We start from the raw sequence: 18061 nt of genomic DNA on the forward strand, positions 1-18061 counted from the left end.
GGTAATACAGGCTCTACCTTAGAAAACCAAAAAACGGTTGAGGCAGGTGGCTGGATGCAGGAGAAATACACAAAAATAATAGTTCTTAGAAGTTATCATCACATTTATTAGGAGGGTATAATTATCTTAAAGAAGATCCCAGGGCAAAAATAGGTAACCAGAAACAAATCTAGATTGAATTTACTGTGATAAAGGAGGCATCATACATCACTGGAGAAGGGAAGGATTCTTAGGTGTGATTAGGACTTCAGTTAATGAAAGTTTAGGTATTTAATTGAATATGTTAAAATTCTTAAAAAATTTAAAGAATTTTTTTAAATGTTCAGTTTAAGCATGGAAAATACTAATGAAACTACAAAATATGTTGAAATTGTTGAGAATGATGAAGTACCTTATAAAGGTGTAGGTACTGAAAAAAATTATAAAGGAAATGGTCAGTAAATATAAATGAAAATAACTGATATATTTTACATTATGTAAATGTAACTATACATATATATGACATATTTACATATATGTTATTTTTATATATGTAAAACTTCTGTTTTGAGGATTTTTCCACATTTAGGTTTCCTGTTAGGTTAATTGGCAATGAAAATCTCACATCTCAAGAAGTAGAAGTTTTACATGTTTATAAATACATGTCATGAATATACATGTGTAGATAGGTATAATGTATGTGTATGATATGTATCACAAAGATACAAAGTGTTCATAGAAAAGCATCTTAGAAACAAATACAGTAAGTAACCACTTTTTGAATTAAAGCTGAGGTATTAAGAAAATCTAACTTTGAGGCCCCTGGGTGTCTCAGTGGGTTAAGCCTCTGCCTTCGGCTCAGGTCATGATCTCGGGGTCCTAGGATCGAGCCCTGCATCGGGCTCCCTGCTCAGCTTTCCCCTCTCTCTGCCTGCTGCTCTGCCTACTTGTGATCTCTCTCTCTCTCTGTCAAATAAATAAATAAAATTTTTAAAAAATAATTATAAAAAAAATTTGCTGAGCAGGAATAGAACAGGAGGGAATTTGGGGGTCTTTTTTCATCGTAAAATTTAAAATGTGACTAGATAATCTCTCACATCTCTTCTAGTTCTAAAATTCTTTTTTTTTTTTAAGATTTTTTTTAAAATTTATTTGAGAAAGTGAGCAAGAGAACATGAGCAAAGGGAGAGCAGAGAGAGAAAGAGAGCAGACTCCCTGATGAGCCCCGATGTGGGGCTCCATCCTGCAACTCCAGGATTATGACGTGGACTGAAATCAAGAGTCAAGACTTTGGGACGCCTGGGTGGCTCAGTTGGTTAAGTGTCTGCCTTCAGCTCAGGTCATGATCTCAGGGTCTTAGGATCCAGTCCCACGTTGGGCTCCCTGCTCACCAGGGAGTCTGCTTCTCCCACTCCCGCTGCACCTCCCCCCTGCTTGTGCTTGCTTGCTCTCTCTCTCTCTCTCACTCTTTCTGACAAATAAGTAAATAAAATCTTTTTTTTCCCCTAAGATTTTATTTATTTATTTGACAGACAGGGAGACCTCACAAGTAGGCAGAGAGGCAGGCAGAGAGAGAGGGGGAAGCAGGCTCCCTGCTGAGCAGAGAGCCCGATGCGGGGCTCGATCCCAGGATGCTGAGATCATGACCTGAGCCGAAGGCAGTTGCTCAACCAACTGAGCCACCCAGGCGCCCCAGTAAATAAAATCTTTTAAAATAAGATTTAACTGTCTGAGCTACCCGGACACCCCTGACTACACTTAACGTTTTAAAAAACCATTCTCTCTCTTTTTCTCTCTTTTTTTGGCAAGTTTCCTCTCTATACATTCCCCGCAAGCATCACAAGCTATTTATTACTTAATGTTACATGAGATAAAGGTTTTAAGTAATACATGATGTAAAACAAAAGAATGTTTTAAAACAAATGGTCACTTCCCTTTAACTCATAACTTCTGTTTATAATCTTTTTGGCAAATGTAAAGTGTTCAGTTATTAATACAGAGAAGAATGCTTTAAGAGTGATCAATAAGATTGTCTGCCTTTGTCTCAAGTCATGATCCCCAGGGTCCTGGGATTGAGCCCCATGTCAGGCTCTCTGATCAGCGGGAGCCTGCTTCTCCCTCTCCTCACTGCTCATGTTTTTTCTCTCTCTCTCTCAGCTAAAGTCTTAAAAAATAATTTATAATTCTACCAACAGTGCATGAAGGTTCCCTTTTCTTTGCATTCTCACCAAAGCTTAGTTCTTGACTTTTTGATAATAGCCTTTCTGACTGGTATGAGCTGATACCTCCTTATTGTGGTTTTGGATTGAATTTTCCTGATGAACAGTGATACTGAGCATCATTTCGTGTGTCTGTTGGCCATCCATATGTCCTCTTAGAAAAATGTCTATTCAGGTTTTCTGCCCATTTCTTTTTTTTTTTTTTTTAAGATTTTATTTATTTATTTGACAGACAGAGATCACAAGTAGGCAGAGAGGCAGGCGGCAGTGGGGAGGGAAGCAGGCTCCCCGCTGAGCAGAGAGCCCGATGTGGGGCTCGATCCCAGGACCCTGAGATCATGACCTGAGCCAAAGGCAGAGGCTTTAACCCACTGAGCCACCCAGGCGCCCCTCTCTTCCCATTTCTAATAGCACTATTGTTTGTTTGTTTTTTAAGATTTTATTTATGTATTTGACAGAGCACAAGCAGAGGGAATGGCAGGGAGAGGGAGAAGCAGAAGCAGACTCTGCTTGATGGGGGTTGGATCCCAGGACCCTGAGATCATGACCTGAGCTGAAGGCAGAAGTTTAATGACTGAGCCTCCCAGGTGCCCCTATTTGGGGTTTTTTTTGGTGTTCAGTTCTAGGAGTTCTTAATGTTTTGGATATTAATCCCTTATCAGATATATCATTTGCAAATATCTTCTCCCATTTAGTAGATTGCCTTTTTAGGCCATTATGTTTCCATTTTTATTTGTGTCAAAGTATTTTCTTTTTAATTTCCTCTGTGATTTCCTCTTTGACCCATTGGTGGTTTAGTAGTATGTTGTTAGCCTCCACGTGTTTGGCTTTTTCCCGTGGTTTTCCTGTAATTGATTTCTGGTTTCATACCGTGGTGGGCATAATAGACGCTTGGTATAATTTCTGCATTCTTAAATTTATTGAGACTTGTTTTATGGCCTAACATGTGATCTATCCTGGAGAATGTTCCATACGCACTTGAGAAGAATGTATATTTTGCCATAGTTGGATGGAGTATTCTGTTCGTTAAGTTTATCTGGTCTAACGTGTTGTCGAGGCCAGTGTTTCCTTGCTGATTTTCTGTTTGGATAATTTGTCCATAGATGTAAGTGGGGTATCAAAGTCCGCTATGATTATTGTGTATTACTGTCAATTTCTTTTTATAACCATTAATTTTTATATTTAGGTGCTCCTCTGTTGGGTGTATAGATATTTACAATTGTTACATCCTCCCGTTGGATGATCTCTTTATCATTAAGTAATCCCTTTTTTTGTCTCTAGTTACGTTTTGTTTTAAAGTCAATTTTGGGGGTGCCTGAGTGGCTCAGTCATTAAGCATCTGCCTTCAGCTCAGGTCATGATCCCAGGGTCCTGGGATCGAACCCCAAGTCAGTTCCCTGCTTGGCGGGAAGCCTGCTTCTCCCTCTCTTGCTTCCCCTGCTTGTGTTCCCTCTCTCATTGTCCCTCTGTCATATAAATGAATAAAATCTTTAAAAAAAAAATAAAGTCGATTTTGTCTGACATAGTATTGCTACCCTAATCTCTTTTTTTTTTCCACTTCCGTTTGAATGGAATATTTTTTTCAGTCCCTTCACTTTCAGTCTCTTATGTGTCTTTACAGCTGAAGTAAGTCTCTTATAGGCAACATATTAGATGGGTCTTGTTTTTAAAGATTTATTTGAGAGAGAGAGAAAGCACAGAGGGAGAGGGAGAAACAGACTCCCCCCACTAAGCAGAGAGCCTGATGTGGGGCTGATTCCAGGATACTGCCATCATGACCTGAGCCACAGGCAGGTGCTTAACCGACTGAGTCAGCCAGGCGCCCCGGTGGATCTTGTTTTATCCATTCAGTCACCCTGTGTCTTTTGAAGCTTTTAGACCATTTACATATTAAGCAGTTATTAATGGGCATGTACCTATTGTCATGTTGCCAGTTGCTTCCTGAGTTTGGTTTTTTTAATTTTTTTTGTTTGTTTTGGGGAGTTTTCTTGGGGGTGTGTATTTTGGAGCTCTTCTGTTTCTTTATCCTTATGCTGTCTTCCCTCGTGGTGTGATGATTTCCTTTAAAGTTAGGCTTGGATTCCTATATTTATTTATTTGTTTTCATCTTTTAAAGATTTTTGGTTTGCAGTTACCATGAGGTTCGCATAATATCCTGTGTGTATAATAGCAGTCTATATTAAGTTGATCGTTGCTTAAATTCAAACACATTTTCAAAGCTCGACTTTTTTACTCCCCCACATGTTTTATGTATATGGTGTCCTATTTGACATCACTTTATTTTGTGTATCTGTTGGCTGATTTTTGTAGGAAACCTTTTTTTCCCCCACTTTTGTCTTTTTTCCATGATATAATGGCTTTATAGGTGATTCATCTTCACTGTATGTTTGCTTTTACCAATGGAGTTTTCCTTTCACCATCTTCTAGTTATAGCCTGTTCTTTTCACTTAATTCCCTTTCACATTTCTTACTTCTTGTAGGGCTAGTTTAATGCTGATAGACTCCTTCAACTTTTGTTTGTCTTGTAAACTCTTTATCTCTCCCTTTATTCTGAATGACAACCTTGCTCAGTGCAGTGTTCTCGGTTGTACGTTTTTTTCCCAGCACTGAATAGTCATGCTACTTTCTTCTGACCTGCAAAATTTCTGCTGAAGAAAATCATCCTTCTCAAGGTCCCCTTGTATGTGACTGTTTCCTTTTCTCTTGCTGGTTTTAAGATTCTGTTTAATTTTTGCCATTTTAATTATTATGCACTAGGGTAGACCTTCTGGGTTTCATTCTCCCTTTGTGGGGCTCCCTTTGTGTTCTGTATCCATTTCTTTACAGGTTAGGGTAGTTTCAGCCATTATTTCTGTCCTATCTCTGTCCTTCCGTAATGCCTATAATTCAGACATTCTCTTATGCTTGATGTTGTTGCAGAAGTCCCTTAACATATCATTTTTTATTTTCTTAATGTTTTTTAAAGATTTAATTTGTCAGAATGAGAGAGAGCATGTGCGAGTGCACAAGCAGGCTCCCTGCTGAGCAAGGAGCCAGATTCAGGACTCGATCCCAGGACCCCGAAATCATGACCTGAGCTGAAGGCAAAGGCTTAACCAACTGAGCCACCCAGGCATCCCACAGAGCCTTATTCTTTACATTCTTTTCTTTCTGCTCTTTGGCTTGGTTGCTTTCCATTATCCTGTCTTCATCGCTGATCCATTCTTCTGCATCCTCTAATCTGGCCTTGAGTCCCTGTAGTTTGTTTTTCATATTTTCTGTCTTTGTTAAGGTACTTCCTGAATCATCCACTCTTCTCTCCAGTGCCAGTGAACATCTTTATGACCATTACTTTGAGCCTTTAATCAGGTTGAATGTGTATTTCCATTTTGTTTAGTAGCTCTTTTTTCTTGGGTTTTGTTTTGATCTTTCATTTGGATCATGTTCCTGTCTCCTTAATTTTCGTGACTCTCTGTGTGTCTGTGTATTAGGTCAGTTAGCACCCTCTCCTGTTTTTGAAAATAGTGGGTTTCTATAAAAGGTGTCCTGTGGTGCCCAATAGTGCATCCCCGCCCCCCAAGTCACCAGGCCCAGGTCCTCCAGAAATATTTTGTGTGGGGGCTGCATACCCTCTTGGTGTAGACTGGTCCGGGACTACTGTAGGATCTGAGGTAGGCCCAGCTTGCCCCCAGCACCGCTGCTTTGCAGGTTAGGCTACAAGTGCTGCAGGTGTGCTGGTGGATGGGCTGCCTCCCTACCCACCCACCCCCCCGCCCCTCCCACCCCCACCCCGTCCATAGGTGGTTTGGAGAGGCCCTGGTTTTGACCGAGGCTCCCTACCAGGTGTGCTGGGATGGGAGCCACTTGGGATGGGCACCTTTGGGTGCCAGGGTTCTATAGGGAACCATGGGGGGAGCGAGTAATGTTAGCTAGGTAGATGGAGGGTGTCACAGCTGGCTTCCACCAGCATCAGGGGAGTAAGGAGGGCAAGAAAAATGGCACCTGCCCGCACTTTTCTTTCTAGAGAGAGTTCCTGCAGATCCCTGCTCCTATAATTAGGGGCACATGCCCTATAATTAGTCAGTAAATCTCTGTCACATGTAACCAGTGCTTTTCAGATTGCTCCCTCTGTGCTGGGTCTCAGAATGAGGGATCCAGTGCACTGGCCCTTTAAAAGCAGAGTCTCAGTATAGCCTTCCAACTCCTAGAGTGAAGCCCCACTGATTTTCAAAAGCTAGATGTTGTGGGCACTCCTCTCCCCTGTGTGAAACTCCAGGGCAAGGGTGCCCAGTAGGGGCTTGACCCCCACTCCTCACGGAGGACCCCTGTAGCTGTGATATTCTTCTTTCAACCCCAGTGGGTTGCCACACTGGGGATTTGGTTCCAGACTACATCTCTTCCCCCTTCCCTGTCAATATGGCTTTTTCATCTTTAGCTGTGGAAGAGCTGTTCTGTTGGTCTTCAGGTCCTTTTCAAAGTGAGTTGCACTGCACGTAGTTGCAGTCTTGATGGGTTCGTGGGAGGAGATGAGCTTAGGATCCTCCTACGCCGCCATCTTCCCAAGCTCCTCGTCTTTATTTTTAGTTTTGATGCATAAAGTGACAAATTATCTAAATCTGGCTTGTTTTGTAGATAAAGCAATGGTTTTAAAACATCATCCAGACAAACGGAAAGCAGCTGGTGAACCAATAAAAGAAGGAGATAATGACTACTTCACTTGCATAACTAAAGGTAAGAAAATATTTTAGAGTCAGGGATTTCTAATAGTGACGATTATTTAGTAAGTGCTGGGATTGGATTTCTGGTGTATATTCTGTAGTTAGAACATTCAGAACACTCTCAGTTGTTTCTGATAATCTGCCCCTGAGCCTCGCTACAGCTCTGTGAGGTTCTCCCAGCCTCTGCCCTCGCATCAGGAATGCAGAAGCTTGGGCCCCACCCCGTAGCCGCTGACACGGTCTGCAGTTTAATGAGCTCATCCTAGAGGTTAATTCATTAAGTGTTATTTCTAACAAGGATACTAATTTCTCCATTTCAGTTATTTTATAGGACTAAATTGTTCCTCAGATGTTTTTGCTAATTTAAATCCAAAAATTGATTATATCCTGCTAAGGACCCCAAGACAGTAATTATTGCTCTTTATATGGCCGTGTCATCATCAAGCAAATTAACATAGGTTATTGCCATTTCTAAATGTGTCCTTCAATGTGATTTTACTCCCAACACGGGGCTTAAACGTGCAACCCTGAGGTCAAGACCTGAGCTGAGGTCAAGAGTCGGACAGTTAACCGAGTGAGCCACCCAGGTGCCCCTGATTGTACATGCTAAATTTTTAAAATTGTGTACACACCTTTCAAACTTACTCTTTTGGGCCCAGTCTTACACAGTGCTTAAGATGTTAAAGATTCTTTGATTCTTTATAACCTTGGAATCTTAATGGTTAATTTTCTATTTCTTTTTCCTTAGAGTTATGCATTCTTAAGGGTTGAGTATTTAACTGTTGTTTTGTTATGTAATTTCCAGAAGAGATTCTGAAGAAGTTGTGAAGTGAGATTATATCCAGTAGTGTTGGAGGTGTTATTACCCAGATTCAGTCTCTTCCAGCCCACAAGCAAACCAGAATTTTAAATATGAAAAATAATAACCTTTTTTTTAAAGGAAGGAGGTTTTTTTTCCCCTCACAGGAAAAAATACAGAGTAATGGTAATGTGATCTTACCATTTTTTCCTCAGCTTATGAAATGTTATCCGATCCAGTGAAAAGACGGGCATTCAACAGTGTAGATCCTACTTTTGATAACTCAGTTCCTTCTAAAAGTGAAGCAAAAGACAATTTCTTCGAAGTGTTTTCCCCAGTGTTTGAAAGGAATTCTAGGTGAGTTAAGGGATCCCCTTGTGATCATAATGTTTTGTTGGCTTCCTGCATGTGCTTCCCGGCGTCTGCATCTTTCCTCTGATAGGAGCTTTTGCTCTTTCTCCTCCTCTCCAGACTTGAGCCCCTCTGGTGAACGAACTGCTCTTCATTTATTTTGCTCTTTGAACAAAAGTTCTGCCTTTCCCATGGCGAGATTCCTTTACACCTCAGGATGTTTTTCTTTCAGATTTCCTTTGTGGGAAAGAACAATACCTGACTTTATGTCGTGTGATAGTGTAATTTAGGGTGATATAACTTTAATGTGAGTGTATATGTAATTTATTTCCTAAGTCAGCTTTTAAACATTGTATATCAATATTGTACATTTTTTTGGTTCCATCTGCACTGGAAGGTTTCCCTAGAGCACAGCTTGGCTGCACACTGGCGGCAGCTGGAGAGCTTGAAGACCTCCCGATGGCTGTGTTCCACCCGGGGAGATGGAGATTTAACTGTGATTTCGATTTAATGAGTTTGGAATGTCTGTCGGATATTTAAATACTCCCAGGTGATTCTACTGTGCAGTCAGGTTTGAGACCCACTTTATTGATTTAGTGCAGCTTACCTGCCCACTCTCTTGGTTCTTGTTTTGTGATAGTGTTGACCGGTGGTAAAAACAAGAGTGAGATGTATTTTGTTGTGGAATGGTTTCATAGAGTAGAAAACACGGGTCAGTAACAGCCTCTGGATCCTTCCAGAGATGGCGTTGAGGTGCTGAACTGAGAAGTCTGACTCTGAGGGGGTTGGTCATGGTGCTGATGGGGTGGGAATCCTCTCCCTGTATCGACATTTGTAAAAAACCTAGGCCTGGTTGTTTCCATACTGCCAGTTTTGAGGCAGGAGTAAGTGTGCCTGGGAGAGGGGGCTCTCGCCAGTGCAGCAGCTGCTAATTTATGGAGCTGAAGACAACCGGATGCTGAGAACACGGTTTCGTTGTTTTCCCCAACCCTGTCTACCCGCGCCCTCTCTCATTGTGCCTGAATGGGTCCGAGCCCACTGCTGACCTTCCAGCCCCACCTCTTAGTCATAGGGAAGGGGATTAGTAAAAATTGTTTTTTTAGTAAGTTAGCTTCTCTGTTGACCTTTTATACACAATTTTGAATTGAATTTTCCTCTTCTAATGTTTCAGGTGGTCCAATAAAAAAAATGTCCCTAAACTTGGTGATATGAATTCATCATTTGAAGATGTAGATGCATTTTATTCTTTCTGGTAAGAGAATACACGGTTTCTATGATGCTGTCATTTTTTAAAAGGATAATTACTCAAGACATACTTGTTCCTTCATAAATTAATTGAAGGATAGGAGAGTCACAGAACCTTTCCTGAACAAAAGCACTCTAATCAGAAGTAATCATAAAGGTTTTCACATAATGCTGTATTATCTCCTATATGATAGACTTTCATGGTTTTTTTATCTGTCTCCTAATAATCAGCGGTCCAGATGTCAAGCATACTATAGTGGTAAAAAATGAAAATTAAGGGGCCTTTTGATTTCAATAAAAATAAATACATTTTCATTTGTCTTGCCAATAAAAATACTTGAATACATGAGGAAGGCAGTGTTTGTTTCTGTAACTAATTCACTGATGTTTAATAAACACAGTATTCATGGCCAGTTCATAATTACATGTGCTATATTTTCTCATTAAGTATTTGGTAAATGAAAACATGAGATTGATATGAAACAAAAATGATGAAATTTAGCTCTACCAGTTGTAGTTGCTGTTTTCCTTCAGACGATACAAATCAGAGATGCAGTAACCACTTTGAGGGTTACCTGAAACTTCACAGACTAGGACAGGTGAAGGTAGGGAGACCTTTAACAAGTCCCAGGCAAGAAAGGCTACTGGAGGTGGCAGGGAGGTGTGATTTTAATTTAGGGGTGATGAATGTACCTTTAGATTTTCATGCCAAATCCAGTGTCCTTTAAGAAAGAGGAAAAAGATGACTTGAGCTTAGTGTTCATCCCACTAGTGGAGGGTGGGGCTCTACTAAGACAAACTCATCCACTTGCCGTTAATGTTCCTTAGAAGTACGTGCATCTGACTTAATTTTAAAAGGAAGATTTTTTTTCATTTCTTTTGGCTTAATTTTGTTTTTATCTGTGCTAGGTATAATTTTGATTCTTGGAGAGAATTTTCTTATTTAGATGAAGAAGAAAAAGAAAAAGCAGAATGGTATGTATGTAAGTCACTAATAAAGGAAGATAGTTATTTGATTCCTTGTGATGTTATATAAATATACTACACATATTTTATTAAATGTGTATATCCTTTGAGCTTTTTAGTAGTATTTTATGATCCCATCTCAGACGTTAAACTAGATGAGGCCAAATCAATATTTATGATATGCTTAAGAAATTGCCAAGAAATACAGTTGTCACAAAAGTTCAATTTAGCAAGTTATTTTTCTTCTGTTTATTTAACTGGTTTTAGTTTTCCCTGTGTATGTAGGGAAATACTTTTGACATGAATATTCCCCCAAAATTAACCAAAATTAATATTAAGTTGAATCACCCTTTAATGTTAATAGTGACATGGCATTTTAAACTTCTCAGACATTATTTATATATAAACTTATAAAATAATTACATTTGTTAGTGATACTATCTCTAATCAATAATTTGTTTGCAATATTTTCTATTTTATAGTCGTGATGAGAGGAGATGGATTGAAAAGCAGAACAGAGCTACAAGGGCACAAAGAAAAAAAGAAGAAATGAACAGAATAAGAACATTAGTTGGTAAGCATAACTGGTATTTTTTAAAAGGTTCTTTAAATATTGGAAGTTGAAAAAGTTAACTTTTTTTTTTTTTTTTTTGGTAGACAACGCGTACAGCTGTGATCCCAGAATAAAAAAATTTAAGGAAGAAGAAAAAGCCAAGAAAGAAGCAGAAAAGAAAGCAAAAGCAGAAGCAAAACGGAAGGAGCAAGAAGCTAAAGAAAAAGTAAGATGATGAAGCTGGATTTTAAGTGTTCATAAAATCTTTAATCCTCAGATATATTTAAAAAGCCATAATGCTGAGGGGCACCTGGGTGGCTTAGTTGGTTAAACATCCCACTCGTGATCTCAGGCTCATGAGTTCAAGCCCTGTTGGACTCTACATTGGGCATGAAGCCTACTTAAAAAATAAACAAACAAACAACTATAACCTTAGAGAATTAGGTGCTACATGAATAAATCTTGATAAATTGGTACCATTGATACTTACAGGCATATTCCTTGAAGCAAATTTTTATTAAGCAAAAATATGCCCTGTATATTCCTTTACTATTGTCCTTATTTCTAATGTGCCTATTTTACATTTCTAAAAATGTAGAACTGTGCCAGCTGCTTTTCTCAGTTCAGCCTCAGTCTTCAATAAGTTGACATGTCATCTTTTTTCCTAATTTATTTAAAGGTTGAATTTTTTTGAGTAAGATTATAAACATTTAGAAATCCTAGTTTTCTTATTAAAATGATTTTATTTTCCATGATTAAAGCAAAGACAAGCTGAATTAGAAGCTGCTCGGTTAGCTAAAGAGAAGGAAGAGGAGGAAGTTAGACAACAAGCATTACTGGCAAAGAAGGAAAAAGATATCCAGAAAAAAGCCATTAAGAAGGAAAGGCAAAAACTTCGAAACTCATGCAAGGTACGTCAGACTGTGATTGAACCAATACTAGGGAACAAATCCAATTGCTGATTAAACTTAAGAATATTTCCTTTATTATACTATGCAAATATAATTAAACTGTTATATACATTTTATCTCATTTAAACATCTTAAATGCTTTTAAATTCACTTTTTAAAATTTTCACATGTGCATATTTCAGTGTGCAACTGTGGTAATTGGGGTTTTTTTTTTTTTTTACATAAATATCATACTATTTTCAAACCTAAAAAAAAAACCTGCTCAGTATTCTAATAATCTCTTTGATTATCACCAGAATGTCTTTGTATGGTTGGTTTATTGAAATTAGGATCTAAATAGGATTATTCCAAAGCCTTCAGTTGTGTGTCTCCCAGTTGTGTCTGTAACAGACCCCCCACACACACCATCTCTTCCCCTTCTCTCATTTTCATTCATTTCTTGAAAAACCAGATCATTTGTTCTGATAATGTCCCAGAGTTTGGTTCTGGCTGGTTGCTTCCTTAATGGTGTAAAATCAATATTTTTCTTAGAAGTTATTTTCAAAGTTGAACTTGGGTTCTTTTTAAGGATCTGAAAGGTTTCATTTTTATCAAAATGGGTATCATTTGGGGGAGTACTCGTAGTTTGCATTCAGATAGTGTTCACTGAAAAATATTGACCAAAAAAATCCCAGAAGTATTCAAATGTAGTTTTGCTCAAGAGCTGTTGTTAACATTTACAGTTGGCAGAGTCAGAGACCAGTATTGTTCCTTACCAAATAGCATTGAATAAATAAATGAACTGCCAAGCTATAGGGAGAGATGGCCATGCAGTGTTGTGTACTGTACTGTTGAGTTAAATCCAGCAAGTATGTAAATGCTTACTCTGTGTGGAAACATTCTCTTCCATGTCACTGTCCAGAGGCCCTATCAGACATTGGAGATATATTTTAATATATGCCATCCTGAACCTTCAGTTAATGTAATTGAAGTTAACCCACCCCATCAGCAGGCTTTGAAAGAGATTGAACCAAAATACAAGCATGGGTAATCACTTCAGGCTTTTGGTGAGCAAAAAGAAATAAAATAGAAAAAATGAAGTATTTTCCTCAGATTTCACCCAGAAAATTGTTTTGAGAAGGATGCATTATATCATAGTAGTAAGGAGTTCAGGCTGAGAGCAAGCCGCCTGGGTCTGAAGTCATTCTGTATTAGGCACTTAATGTCTGTGGGCCCCCAGGAGGTTACTTCAACCACTTTGTCCCTCGGTTTCCTCACCTACACAGTAGCTGAAATAGGACCTATTAATCAAATTGTGAAGTTTAAATGAGAGCATTCACATGTGGTGCTCTTGGCATGCAGTGAGGAATCTGCAGGAACTTGAATAGTTAAAACTGAATCGTTCTTGGGGCGCCTGGGTGGCTCAGTGGGTTAAAGCCTCTGCCTTCGGCTTGGGTCATGATCCCGGGATCCTGGGATCGAGCCACACATCCGGCTCTCTGCTCAGCAGGGAGCCTGCTTCCCCCTCTCTCTCTCTGCCTGCCTCTCTGCCTAATTGTGATCTCTCTCTGTCAAATAAATAAATAAAATCTTTAAAAAAAAAATTGAATCGTTCTCTTAGAGTTGATGCATAAATGAGGTAAACATTCTGGCATTAGGTAACTGTTTTATTGCTGCTTTCCATGATGAGTTCACTTATTCATTTATCAGCTATCTGGTGAGCTCTTACTATGTTCCAGGCAGTTATGATTGATGTAGATATAATGATATGGTCCTTGCCTTCCAGAAATCTGGCTAATGGTGGAAAATTAAAAGTAAACACTTTAAGACAAGTACTAGGAAGAAAGTACAAAAAGGTGGTCAAGGAAGGCTTTCTGGATCTGGTAGGATTTGGCAAGGTGAAGCAGCATATGCATGAGATCAGAGACAGAGAGGTCAGGGAGCACAGAAGGGCGCAGAGGTCCAGGTAATGTAATGAGTGTAATGAGCCAGAGGTAGCTGAAGAGGTGAGGAGCCGGTCCCGAAGGACGATATAGGTCTTGCTAGTTCCTTTCTGCCGCTGAGCTGGCTGGTTTCGGTCAGGATGCTGAGAGACGAGCAGAGGCAGACACAGTTGAGGGTCTTTTGCCAAGATCCGCGTGAGAGAGAGTGTTGTGCCTTTGTCTGAGAGAGGGTGGGAATAGGAAAGGTGGAGGAAGTGTACCAGTATTTGGGAGGTAGCATAGGCTGCTGCCTGTGAGGCACTGTTTTGTACGTTGGAGGTGGGAGATTTACATGTGTCCTGCTTTCCTTCGTGGAGCACTGGGTGCATGATGGTATAATTCAATGAAATGGAGAACAAAGAAGGAAAAGGCTGAAAGGAAGTGATGAGTTCCGTTTACTGCCATTTCCACCTGCTCCAGCCGTCTTCGGTGTAGGGCATGTTGAGCACATTGAGATGCTCAGATGGAATTTCTGAGCGGGTGGTTGGCGGCACAAGTCTGGAGTTCAAGAGTGGGATCACTAAAGTCTTCTCTGTCTCAGTGCCACCAGGAACCATGTGAGTAGCTTGCCCAGGAGAGAGGGGTTTAGGATGGGGGAGGATGCAAACACCCTAGTTAAGGTACTGATAGAGGAAGAGGAGCCTGGAAAGGGCTGACCCAGACAGGTAAGAAGAAAGTCAGTAGTGCTTTTGGACACTAGGTGCTACTTGGTCAACAGTAAAAGCAGCATTGGGACCTTAGTGAGAGCCAGACTGCATGAATAAAGGAAGCATTAAGGTCATTAATTAATGTCTCCATTAAGGAATGGGAGACATTGAGCACAATCTTTAATCATAATTTTTCTAATATTTCTTGTTCCTTAACACATTATCTTGAATTTCACATTTAAGATTTCTAGCAAATTTTACAGTTCAGCACAAAGAAAGAATAGGCAGCCCACCAAAGAGAATTTTGAGCTGTCACACAAAATTTCTTGATGCTTAAGTGGTTCTGTGGGGAATCATTCTGACTTATAACATCTAGCGATCTTCCACACCATCACCTTTTTTCTGTTTTACTCCTCCATCCTCTTGGTAATGGTAATGGCAATGGCTTTTTTATTGCTCGCTGGCCAGGGAGAGCTTTGGGAGGATGGTTGTTAGTGGTCAGAAGGCTGTAAGTTCACCTCAGGAATCTCTTGAGAACTCAGATGTTTTGCAGTTGTGTTTATGGACATATTCTTTAGTATCAGTGGATAAAAGATGAAAATGTTTGTGTTTGTGCTTCTAGACCTGGAATCACTTCTCTGACAATGAGGCAGAGCGGGTTAAAATGATGGAAGAAGTGGAAAAACTTTGTGATCGGCTTGAACTAGCAAGGTATAACTATAGGAGTGCTCCTGAAGTCTTGTCTTGGGCTTCGGATGAAGTTTCATCCCCTTTTTTCCTTTAGCTTGCAGTGCTTGAATGAGACACTCACATCATCTACAAAAGAAGTAGGAAAGGCTGCTCTGGAAAAACAGGTAATAGAACACATCACTTCTACCTTTATGTGGCATTTAATTCTGCTTATAGTGTTGGCTTTCACCTCAGTATTTCCCCACCTAACATGTAAGTTATGAATAAGGGCAAAGAATCTCATTTCTCTCCGTGTCCCCAGTATGTTTTGCTGCTAGTAAGTGGTGGTGTTATTTTAAATTGGAGTTAGTCTGTAAAGTTGTTACCATGTATATAGTGTTTGAACTTGTGGTATCTATAGCACATTTATCATAGTTTTTTCAAAATCACTGTTAGAAAAGATAATTGTTTTGGCTATTCCTTAGCATCTTTATAGGATAGTAACATTTGGAACCAGAAGAAATCCTTGTTCTGTCTAATGTACACCTTTTTACAGATGAGGAAACAGGCCCAGAAATTCAGTTCAGTGTAACAAGTGTTGGTACCTACAGTGTATAGCAATATATAGCCTAGGTAGTTCGGAGAAATTCCTCATGCTGTTGCTGCCTCAGAGGAGTTCGGGAAGTTATGCTGAAAAGGCCTGAGGACCAAAAGATGGAGGGTCTGGAAGTCCCCAGTGCAGGACAGAGTGGCCAGGAAAAGCTCAGTGAAGGCTGTGAGCCAGCCTTGAAGGATGGATGGTGCTAAGCTGCAGGTCAGGGGAAAGCATGAACCCTGACACATAGGTAGGAGCAGCAGGGGGGAGAAGTGGGAGATGAAAATGGTTAGGAAAAGTAGAGCCCAATGAAACAGGTTTTTAATACCATGATGACTATTTTCCATTACTGCAGATGTTTGAGTAGCAAAGGGTTAATGTACCTTCAATCTGGCATTTGTTGGCAGGATGTACCAGATAAGTGTGACTAGTTGTAAGACTCTGACTGGAAGGACTTGGGCTTTGAGGGGTGATGGGAGTCACTGGAATCTCTGGCTCTGGGTGACTGGTTCCGAGGGGGGAAATGGGTAGTCACAGATGAGACCTAGAAAGCTGTTGACAGGAGCTACAAGGCCAAGTAAAGGTTTTTTTCTTCTTTGTGCATGTTTAAAGGTAGACTGGAAGTAACGCTGTGAAGGATGGAACTTCAAGATAAACACTGGCCACTTTCTATGCCTTTACCTTTTTTAGAGTGGATATGAGCTTAGAGAGAGCTTTGAAATGGCTCTTATGGGCCCTTATGGGCGAACAACCCAGTGACCGGAGACTCGACAAGTCATGTCCAAGGCAAATAGAAGCCACAGGACATGAATGAAAGGCAGGGGCGGCCGAGGGTGGTTCTTGGTGTCTTCGGAGGAGCTGTGCAGCCTGGAGGCCAGAGTGAGGCCAGCCAGAATGAAAACCTGATGGCCAGTTTCGGGGTTGGCCTGGGAGGCGTGTAGGGCATTGTCGGGAGGATACTGAGAAGTGAGCACTGCAGAGCCCCGCCAGAAAGGGAGTGTAGCAAGATGTTTGAAGTCCCTGACTTACCCGTGATATTTGTGTAGATAGAAGAAATAAATGAGCAAATTAGGAAAGAAAAAGAGGAAGCTGAGGCTCGAATGCGCCAAGCATCCAAGAATGCAGAGAAATCAACTGGTGGGAGTGGAAATGGCAGTAAAAACTGGTCAGAAGATGATCTGCAATTACTGATTAAAGCTGTGAACCTCTTCCCTGCTGGAACAAATTCAAGGTACTGGTTTTAATGAAACTTTTAAGATTTTATTTATTCACGGCACGCCTGGGTGGCTCAGTGGGTTAAGCCTCTGCCTTTGGCTCAGGTCATGATCTCAGGGTCCTGGGATCAAACCCCGCATTGGGCTCTCTGCTCAGCGGGGAGCCTGCTTCTGTCCCTCTCTCTGCCTGCCTCTCTGCCTACTTGTGATCTCTGTCAAGTAAATAAGACCTTAAAAAAAAAGGATTTTATTTATTCATGAGAGAGAGCACAAGCAGAGGGAGAGGGAATAAATCCTTTTTCCAACCCATGGAGCCAGCCACGCACCCCAGAGTTTCTCTTAGTCTTAATCCTTCTTTCTTGATTCCCACCTCAAATGAGAACTGATTGCAAAGTGGGAGTTTAGAACTTGGAAGATGCTTTCAAGATCCAGCTTCCCTCTTTCTATAGATGAGGAAACTAAGGTTCTTTGCAGAATTTCTCTTTTTGTGTGGTCTTATTACTCTTGGTTTGTACACAGAAATCAGTAGGTTTTTATAGACTTGAAACCAAGATTAAACATATGAAAAGCAAAAAAAGCTCTAGTCCAGGTAATAGTAATGAGACCACAAATTTAGAGCTAATTCTATACTCTAGCTAATCCCTATGTATTACAAATGGAAGGATCATTCTAACTTTTATTTGGACATTTTATTCTCTAACTTACCATATTGCGGTCTCTAGATGGGAAGTTATCGCTAATTACATGAACATACACTCTTCTTCTGGAGTCAAGAGAACTGCCAAAGATGTTATTGGCAAAGCAAAGAGTCTTCAGAAACTTGGTGAGCAAATCAATTTCTTTGCTACCTTGAATACAAATTTTTAACCTTCTGTGCAATTTAATAAAAGACTAAATGAGATGATCTGTAATATTTTCATTTTGCAGACCCTCATCAAAAAGATGACATAAACAAAAAGGCGTTTGATAAATTTAAAAAAGAACATGGAGTGGTGCCTCAAGCAGACAATGCAACACCTTCAGAGCGATTTGAAGGTAATTAAATCGTTTTTTCTTTAGAAAATGCTAGCCATGTACTCCCACTGTGATAGACCAAACCTAGGGTCTGTGTTCAGAATAACTGGAAAATAGAGCATTTCGCAGACCAGAAGGTGGAAAGGAAGCATTTTCCAGGACGTAGATTGACCTCACCTGACACCAGAGAACTGCAGCTCCTCCATTTCAGGTGCATTAGGGGAGGCGCTGGGTTTCTTTT

General features: G+C 40.2%; 1 protein-coding gene across 2 annotated transcripts in view; it reads left to right on the forward strand.

Moving 5' to 3' along the window:
* The window catches only part of LOC111155206 (DnaJ heat shock protein family (Hsp40) member C2), a 34448-nt gene that overhangs the window by 14118 nt on the left and 2269 nt on the right, over positions 1-18061 (forward strand). The window contains exons 4-15 of one of the 2 annotated variants that reach the window (XM_022515303.1): positions 6810-6908; positions 7910-8051; positions 9217-9297; positions 10200-10265; positions 10739-10830; positions 10914-11035; positions 11571-11720; positions 14951-15039; positions 15113-15182; positions 16639-16823; positions 17529-17629; positions 17734-17841. In XM_022515303.1, the coding sequence (XP_022371011.1) occupies positions 6810-6908; positions 7910-8051; positions 9217-9297; positions 10200-10265; positions 10739-10830; positions 10914-11035; positions 11571-11720; positions 14951-15039; positions 15113-15182; positions 16639-16823; positions 17529-17629; positions 17734-17841 (1305 nt within the window). The remainder of the gene's footprint in view (positions 1-6809; positions 6909-7909; positions 8052-9216; positions 9298-10199; positions 10266-10738; positions 10831-10913; positions 11036-11570; positions 11721-14950; positions 15040-15112; positions 15183-16638; positions 16824-17528; positions 17630-17733; positions 17842-18061) is intronic. The other variant, XM_022515304.1, reaches the window with a different exon arrangement.

This window comes from Enhydra lutris, unplaced genomic scaffold, assembly GCF_002288905.1.
Source record: "Enhydra lutris kenyoni isolate GAN:26980312 unplaced genomic scaffold, ASM228890v2 scaffoldscaffold40, whole genome shotgun sequence".
Classification (NCBI taxonomy): Eukaryota; Metazoa; Chordata; class Mammalia; order Carnivora; family Mustelidae; genus Enhydra; species Enhydra lutris.